At 44.1% G+C, this 9,166-nt stretch overlaps 1 protein-coding gene across 1 annotated transcript; it reads left to right on the top strand.

The window, feature by feature from the left end:
* The first annotated feature begins 531 nt into the window (after nt 1–531).
* LOC308147453 (kelch-like protein 41b) lies at nt 532–8,970 on the top strand. Its single transcript, XM_080519589.1, has 8 exons — nt 532–681; nt 1,186–1,456; nt 1,566–2,763; nt 3,824–3,981; nt 6,078–6,185; nt 7,309–7,494; nt 8,527–8,673; nt 8,754–8,970. Exons 3-8 carry the CDS (start codon nt 1,663–1,665, stop codon nt 8,863–8,865), a joined length of 1,812 nt encoding a protein of 603 aa, XP_080375715.1. The 5' UTR covers nt 532–681; nt 1,186–1,456; nt 1,566–1,662; the 3' UTR covers nt 8,866–8,970.
* The last annotated feature ends 196 nt before the right edge of the window (nt 8,971–9,166 follow it).

The raw sequence follows: 9,166 nt of genomic DNA, 5'->3' as shown, positions 1-9,166 counted from the left end.
ACATAAATCCATGTTGCATCTTTGCTACTTTATGCCACACACACACACACACACACACACACACACACACACACACACACACACACACACACACACACACACACACACACACACACACACACACACACACACACACACACACACACATACACACACACACACACACACACACACACACACTACACAAGACACTCAAGCAGAGACCTGGGAAATAACCTCAGATTGAAGAACAATAATGTATAAATTACCAGCTTTATTTCCTTAATCGTGAACTTTTCTTGATTAAATTGAGTCGTGTAAAGTCGAACAGGTCAGACCCCCGCCCCCCCATGCTTGAATTACACGTTCAGACGATCTTCCTCCTCGACAAGTGGCGTAGTCTGATCTATCTTTAGCGCTGCCCACAGGAGACGCCGTTACCTAACTCTACACACCGCTCACGCCTCGCCACGGCCCCGGGAAGAAGCCTCAACATCGTGTCCTGCGATTGATCCAGACACGCCAGTAATGGCCTCCGAGGAGAAGGAAGGGGGAAAAAAATGTGCAAAGGCAAGAAGATTGGCACCGTTGGTCTTGAGGAAAAGAGCTGATTGAACAGCAGCTGGGAAGTCACCCCCTCACCCCGCCATGTGGGGGCATCTCACCTGTTTCTACACACGGCTGCTGCTCATGAACCCCCCGGTTAGAAACCACTGTTGGGTTTTCACTCACTCAGGCACACCGTTGGTCTTGTATGGATTTAGTTTCATCCTGTGAAGAATGGATGTAATTTATCGGGGTGAGGATGTATAAACAACGATGATTACAACGTTTGTGCCTTGGGATTTATAGCACAAAAAAAAGTCAATGCGTTCTCAGAATTTACACAACTGTCATGCGAAAAGACGCCAAGAGTTTATTATTGTAGGTGTTTTACAGTAATGATGACAAAAAATGAATGAACGAATGAGTCAGTCAGTGAACGAATGAATGTGTGTGTGTATGTATATATATATTTATATATATAGAGTTGTGGAAAAATAATAGCCGAAAAAAAACAGGTGACCGCCCGCGGAGGGCGAAAGGGGAATTTATATATATAAGCAATGATATTTGTTAAAACCAACCAACCAGTCTCATAGAACCAGATCCTTTTAAACATGATGTTTGATTTCCATGTTTATGTCACTTCCTGTGTCGGTCCAGATGAGCCATCGTCGAGGTTTCGATCATCTACAGGGTATTGGATATATGTGAGTATGACAGGAAGTAGTGGTTGTGTGACGGCGGTCCGAGGTCCCGCCGTCACGGTCTATTCGTGGACTGGCCGTATTGTCTGTTCGGACCACGCGACACTCCGGGAGCTGAATCACGGTCGAAGATCACCCAGCTGCTTATTTCAGTCTGTGACAGCAGCTGCTGGGACCCTGAGCTCTGATTCGGCCACTGCAGATTCCATGGGAGCTGAAGCCAACGGGTGAGGGCGGGGGTGGGGGGCAATGTGGGGTTATATTTAGAGCAGAGGGGCAGGATTAAATTGCACTGTCTTCACACCGGGAACCTTTTCCACGCTCTGCCTTTTCCAGCCAGGACCGACTCCCCAACAGGACCCGTGGTCGTACCCGTCTCCTTCTTCTCCTGGGATTCTCCTTCTCGGCCTAAAGCTACCCCTCCCGAGTCACCATGGACCCCAACGCCATCAAGGAGGAGCTGCGCCTGTTCCAGAGCACCCTGCTCCAGGACGGCTTGAAGGAGCTGCTGAGCGAGAACAAGTTCGTGGACTGCACGCTGAAGGTGGGCGACCGCACCTTCCCCTGCCACCGGCTGATCATGGCCGCCTGCAGCCCGTACTTCAGGGACATCTTCTTCACTGAGGATGGGAAGGAGGTGGAGAACACCAGGGAGGTGGTCCTGGACGACGTCAACCCCGCCGTCCTCGACATGATCGTCCAGTACCTCTATTCGGCCGAGATCGACCTCACCGACGACAACGTTCAGGACATTATTGCCGTGGCCAACAGGTTCCAGATCCCGTCGGTCTTCACCGTGTGCGTGAACTACCTCCAGAAGAAGCTGTCGTTGGGAAACTGCCTGGCCATCTTCAGGTTGGGCCTGGTGCTCAGCTGTCCCCGGCTCGCTGTTGCCGGCCGCAACTTCATCGCGGACCGCTTCGAACAACTCTACAAGGATGAAGAGTTCCTCAAGCTGGCGCCCCACGAACTGTTCGCCATCATCGGCGGGGACACCCTCAACGTGGAGAAGGAGGAGCTGGTGTTCGAGGCGGTCATGGCCTGGGTCCGCTATGACAAGGACAAGCGCATCAAGGTCCTGAAGGATGCGTTCAACTGCATCCGCTTCCGACTGCTGCCAGAGAAGTACTTCAACGACCGCGTCCAGACGGACGAGTTCGTCAAGGCCGACCCGGAGATCCAGAAGATGATCCAGGTCGTCAAGGATGCCTTCAAGGGGAAGCTTCCCGAGAAACCCCAGAAGAAGGATGGGGCAGAGGGGGAGGGGGACGAGGAGGACAGCCCTTTCCCCGGCTTCCTCAACGACGGCCGCCGACATGGCATGTATGCGCGGGACTTCATCCTCATGATCAACGACACAGCGGCGGTGGCGTACGACGTCAGCGAGAATGAGTGCTTCCTGGCGGCCATGTCGGAGCAGGTGCCGCGGAACCACGTGAGCCTGGCGTCGCAGAGGAACCAGCTCTACATCATCGGGGGACTGTTTGTGGACGAGGACAACAAGGACGCTCCCCTGCAGTGCTATGTCTACTTGGTAAGTCTCTTTTTTTTCTTTTATCTTGAATTATCAAGTTGTTCCGGTACATTTAAAGCCACTAACATCCATTCATTAACAATTATTTTGGATGGGTTATAGAGTGATACCTACCTAAGGCAGGTATGGCCAAAGTCCTGTAGCCTCTGTCATAAATATCAATAATTGTGGACATACGCGCATACAAAAAGATTATTTTATATTTCGCCAGAAGATGGCAGTAAACCTGTGGTTGCATGGTTGTGTGATGCTTGCCAGTTTATTATTCCCATTTCAGCAATTAAGATTACGTAAGTAAAATCAAAAATAGTTAAAATGGAAAATCTGCAGGACTTATACAGTTGTATATAAGTTGTATATATAAGTAAGTAAGTAAATACAACTTTTTCCAACTCCCTTTTTTTTTTTTAGGTCCAGCGCGTTCATCCGGTATGACAAAATGAATAGATAATTGTCAAATCACACAGGAGAGGTTGTGCCAAACATTCAAGCGAAACAGCTTTAAATAGTTAAATATAAAGGTCAAATCAAAAGTTGTCCAAATGGAAAAATGTACCTGTCGACCGACATGTGGCTCTTTGGCCCTTTTGCAGTGACTCCCTGAAGCTTCCATGTGAAGTCACATTTTAAAGAGCTTTTAAGAAAGGCACAACTCAATGGCTAAATGGAGGGAAAATAGCTAAAACCACAAGAACCTGGGATAAAAACTGCTAAAACAGCTTTTGAAAATTCAAATTCATTACAAAAAAAGGGCCAAAAATGACGAAATTGTCAACAAAAATGCTGAAAAAGAAAAGTGAAACCTCTAAAATCAGCTGAAACAGCTGAAAATGTAGTGAAATGTCCAACATCCAAAATTGTAGTTGAAACTTCATGAATACAACATAAGACACAGCTTATAAATAAATCCAAACTACATACGTATGAAACTTGTCGGCCTCATCTTAAAGTTTGGATTTTAGTGTTTTACTGTCCATGTTTTAACAAGGACACATGGGATTTTCCTTTAACGTTCCTCTCTCTCTCTCTCTCTCTCTCTCTCTCTCTCTCTCCTCCCCAGCTGGACCCACTCTCTTCTGAGTGGGTCGCCCTGCCGCCGATGCCGTCGCCACGGTGCCTCTTCAACATTGGCGAGAGCGACAACCTGCTGTTCGCCGTGGCCGGGAAGGACCTGCAGAGCAACGAGTCGCTGGACTCCGTCATGTGCTACGACGTGGAGTCAGTGCCGTTATCGCTTCACTGCATTTATTGTTTATATCAGTAGTTTTTTTCATCTATATTGGTAGTTTTATCATCCATATTAGTGGATTTATGGTCAATATTAGTATATTTTTTCATCCATATTGGTAGTTTTATCGTCCATATTATTTTTTTCATCCATATTGGTAGTTTTCTCATCCATATTAGTGGATTTATGGTCAGTATTAGTACTTTTATCGTCTATATTGGTAGTTTTCTCATCCATAATAGTAGTTTTATGGTCAATATTAGTAGTTTTTCATCCATATTAGTGGATTTATGGTCAATATCAGTAGTTTTTTCATCTATATTGGTAGTTTTCTCATCCATATTAGTGGTTTTATGGTCAATATTAGTAGTTTTATCATCCATTTTAGTGGTTTTATGGTCATATTGGTAGTTTTTCCTCCATATTAGTTTATTTATGGTCAATATTAGTAGTTTTTTCATCTATATTGGTAGTTTTCTCATCCATATTAGTGGTTTTATGGTCAATATTAGTAGTTTTATCATCCATTTTAGTGGTTTTATGGTCAATATTGGTAGTTTTTCATCCATATTAGTGGATTTATGGTCAATATCAGTAGTTTGATCATCCATATTAGTGGTTTTATGGTCAATATTAGTAGTTTTTCCTCCATATTAGTTTATTTATGGTCAATATTAGTAGTTTTTTCATCTATATTGGTAGTTTTATCGTCCATATTGGCAGTTTTTTCACCCATATTAGTGGATTTATGTTCAATATTAGTAGTTGTATCATCCATATTGGTGGTTTTATCATCCATATTGGTAGTTTTCACATCCATATTAGTGGTTTTATTGTCAATATTGGAAGGTTTTTCATCCGTATTGATAGTTTTCTTATCCCTATTAGTGGTTTTATGGTCAATATTAGTAGTTTTTTCATCTATATTGGTAGTTTTATCGTCCATATTGGCAGTTTTTTCACCCATATTAGTGGATTTATGTTCAACATTAATAGTTGTATCATCCATATTGGTAGTTTTGTCATCCATATTAGTGGTTTTATGGTCGATATTAGTAGTTTTTCATCCATATTAGTGGATTTATGGTCAATATTAGTAGTTTTTTCATCTATATTGGTAGTTTTATCATCCATATTGGCAGTTTTTTCACCCATATTAGTGGATTTATGTTCAATATTAGTAGTTGTATCATCTATATTGGTGGTTTTATCATCCATATTGGTAGTTTTCACATCCATATTAGTGGTTTTATGGTCAATATTAGAAGTTTTTTCATCCGTATTGATAGTTTTCTCATCCATATTAGTGGATTTATGGTCAATATTAGTAGTTTTTTCATCCATATTGGTAGTTTTATCGTCCATATTGGCAGTTTTTTCATCCATATTAGTGGATTTTTGGTCAATATTGGTAGTTTTTTCCTCTATATTGGTAGTTTTATCGTCCATATTGGCAGTTTTTTCACCCATATTAGTGGATTTATGTTCAATATTAGTAGTTGTATCATCCATATTAGTGGTTTTATGGTCAATATTAGAAGTTTTTTCATCCGTATTGATAGTTTTCTCATCCATATTAGTGGATTTATGGTCAATATTAGTAGTTTTTTCATCCATATTGGTAGTTTTATCGTCCATATTAGTTTTATCATCGCAGTTGGTAGATTTATAGTCTATATTGGTAGTTTTATCTTACATATTAGTGGTTTTATGGTCCATATTAGTAGTTTTCTCATCCATATTGGTCATTTTCTCATTAACATTAGTGGTTTTATGGTCAATAGTAGTTTTTTCATCCATATTGGCATTTCTATCGTCCATATTAGTTTTATTGTCCTAATTTGTAGATTTATAGCTTACATTCGTAGTTTTATCGTCCATATTTGGACGATAAAACCCATCACCATCAGTGTGTCTGCTGCTGCAGTCTAAACATTTCTTTTTTGAACGACCAAGGTGTCATGTGAAACGTTGTCGTGGAAACGGGGCCTTAAATAAAAGCACTTTATTGCGACCTTTACGTTCATTTTGCTTATAGAAATGACGCCGTTCATAAACGACGGAGTGTTTTTCATGTTTTTCTCAGGAAGATGAGGTGGAGCGAGAGCAAAAAGCTTCCTCTGAAGATCCACGGCCACGCAGTCATCTCCCACAGAGGGCTGGTGTACTGCATCGGAGGCAAGACGGACGACAAGTAAGAGCATGTGTAGCGTGCGTGTGTGCATGTGTGTGTGTGTGTGTGTGTGTGTGTGACCTTCTGCCGTGGGCGGCAGCTGTTTGTGGTCGATCATGCTGCCAGCCTGCGGCAGCGCTCGGTGCGTCACGGACAACAATCACACTGCGGCGGTGGGGAAATGTCCCGAGTCGTTCTGCCTGTGGGTGGCGCTGGTCTCCAACACGTCTTCTTCCCTTTCCCCTCTCTCAACATCGTATAATTGCCATTAATTTTTTTCAATCGACGACAGGAAAAAAAAAAGAAAAAAAAGCAGAAACAGTTGAGTAACATTGAGATATATCATACATACGAGTACCGCCATTCTTGCATAATGTCAACACCACCATGCATGAACTACGACCACCACAACACTTTATGGAGGGCATTTGTCAATTGAACATGCAAAATTATGTTTATGCTTCATTTTCATGTAAACAGACCAAAAATAAATAAAAAATCAGTCTGACTTATGTATCATTTAAAAAGCCATCATGAGAAGGGTATTTGAATTGACTGTGGCTCCATGTATAATGGTGATAAAGGATAATAAAACGGCTGAGTGATCCAGGCCGTCGCTGGAAACAGGCCGTTAATCGGCAATAGGAAACAGGTTGCATGTCTTTCAATCTCCGCTGGGGGAAGGAAAGACGGGAACGCTCTCTCTCCACTGCGTCAACAGGCGATTAATAAGCAGCAGGAAATGTGTTCTTGTAGCCTCCAATGCAAGCAGTCTGTGCCAGGCGATGAGTCGCGGAGGCCCACAGCCACAGATGGAGTCGGTGTTTTACTCCAGGAGGCACAATCTAAAAATCGAGATACATCCCTGAGTCAGTCATTTTCATATTGAACTATATTTACTTCTTTTTGGTTGAATGCTGCACATTGCTATATTGGCCATATTATATGACATTATAAACACCTGTTGGGTCCACAAGTAATAAAAAGCAAGTATTTCCAAGCCTTGTTTTTAAAAATCCACTTCAATGATAGAGCTTGAAAAATATTTTGTTTTTCTCTCTTTAGAAACCACCGGAAATCTTTGCTTTTGTAAAACTGCATAAAGTATATATTTTTTTCTGTCTTTTTTTAATCTACATTCCAGCAAAGCTCTGAACAAGACGTTTGTGTACAACCACAAGCAGTCAGAGTGGCGGGAGCTGGCGGCCATGAAGACGCCCAGAGCCATGTTCGGCGCCGTCGTCCACAACGGGAAGATCGTGGTGGCGGGCGGAGTCAACGAGGAAGGCCTCACCGCCACCTGTGAAGCCTTTGACTTCACAACCAGCAAGTAAGACTCCACGTCAGAAGTTCAATATTAGTTTAGCTTGTTTTCTTTTATTTGCATTCCACACCGATGGAAGGGAAAAAAGAACAAAGGGGGGTAAAAGGAAAAAAAAGATTATTGAAAAAGATTAAAAAGCAAAAACAATAGGAGAGAAGGGGAAAAATAAGAAAAAGGCACAAGGGGGCACTCGGCGGCGCGCTAAGGGGCGCTAGGCAATGCTAAGTGGCTCTAGGTGACACTAGGTGGCACGAAAGGGGGCTAAGGAGCACTAGGTGGCACTAGACATCACTAAACAGTGCTAAAGGGCACTAAGGAGCACTAGGTGGCACTAGGCGTCGCTAAACAGTGCTAAAGGGTGCTAAGGAGCACTAGGTGGCACTAGGCGTCGCTAAACATTGCTAAAGGGCGCTAAGGAGCACTAGGTGGCACTAGACGTCGCTAAACATTGCTAAAGGGCGCTAAGGAGCACTAGGTGGCACTAGACGTCGCTAAAGAGTGCTAAAGGGTGCTAAGGAGCACTAGGTGGCACTAGACGTCGCTAAACATTGCTAAAGGGCGCTAAGGAGCACTAGGTGGCACTAGACGTCGCTAAACAGTGCTAAAGGGTGCTAAGGAGCACTAGGTGGCACTAGGCGTCGCTAAACAGTGCTAAAGGGTGCTAAGGAGCACTAGGTGGCACTAGACGTCGCTAAAGAGTGCTAAAGGGTGCTAAGGAGCACTAGACGTCGCTAAACATTGCTAAAGGGCACTAAGGAGCACTAGGTGGCACTAGGCGTCGCTAAACAGTGCTAAAGGGTGCTAAGCCTTGCTGAGGCGCACTAAGCAGTGCTAAGTGGCTCTAGGTTGCGCTAAGCAGCTCAGTCAAGGTTTACAAAGTTTAGAGTAAAAAGTGATGCTAAATGGCTATAGTGTTAGTGCCTGGAAAGCGATGATCATTTAGTATTTTCTAATGTTTTGGCAGTTTATGCCTCCACACTTCCTTTCCCCCACAAACTCTTCTGAAAGTCTTGGTCCTGACCTCCTCCTCTCCTCAAGGTGGGAGCCGTTCGCTGAGTTCCCTCAGGAACGCAGCTCCGTCAACCTGGTGAGCACCGGCGGCTCGCTGTACGCCGTGGGCGGCTTCGCCATGGTGCAGATGGAGAACAAAGAGGTGGCGCCCACGGAAGTCACCGACGTCTGGCAGTGAGTTCCTCGAATTTCCCCTGCCGCGGCGCTGGTCGGACGCGCGGCAGAACATGACTCCTTGTTCTCGCTCCCGGCAGGTACGAGGACGACAAGAAGCAGTGGAGCGGCATGCTGAGGGAGATGCGCTACGCCGCCGGATCCTCCTGCGTGTCCATGCGCCTCAACGCCGCCCGAATGCCCAAACTGTAGATGGCAGCAGTGACACCCCCCCCCCACCCTTCTCCACCCGTTTTCCCAAGCTCTGTTTACATCCTTTCTAGCTCTTCTTTTGTAAAATAAACATTTGTAAACTCCCGTCTGGTGCACTGCTTTTCAATTCTGTGTGAAACGATAGGGACAAGTAATGCTCCGGAGGTGAGCAGCAGTCCTGGTTTATTTTATTTCTTTTCTTTTCTCTCCTATTTTGGTTTTTCTTTTCTTTGTTTTTCATTTTTCATATTTGTTTTCCTCTTCTATCTATCTATCTATCTATCTATCTTGCTGTCAAATT

This window comes from Blennius ocellaris, assembly GCF_963422515.1.
Source record: "Blennius ocellaris genome assembly, chromosome: 24".
NCBI lineage: Eukaryota > Metazoa > Chordata > Actinopteri > Blenniiformes > Blenniidae > Blennius > Blennius ocellaris.
Note: the sequence above shows the minus strand (reverse complement) of the source record. Positions and strands in the feature narration are given on the sequence as shown.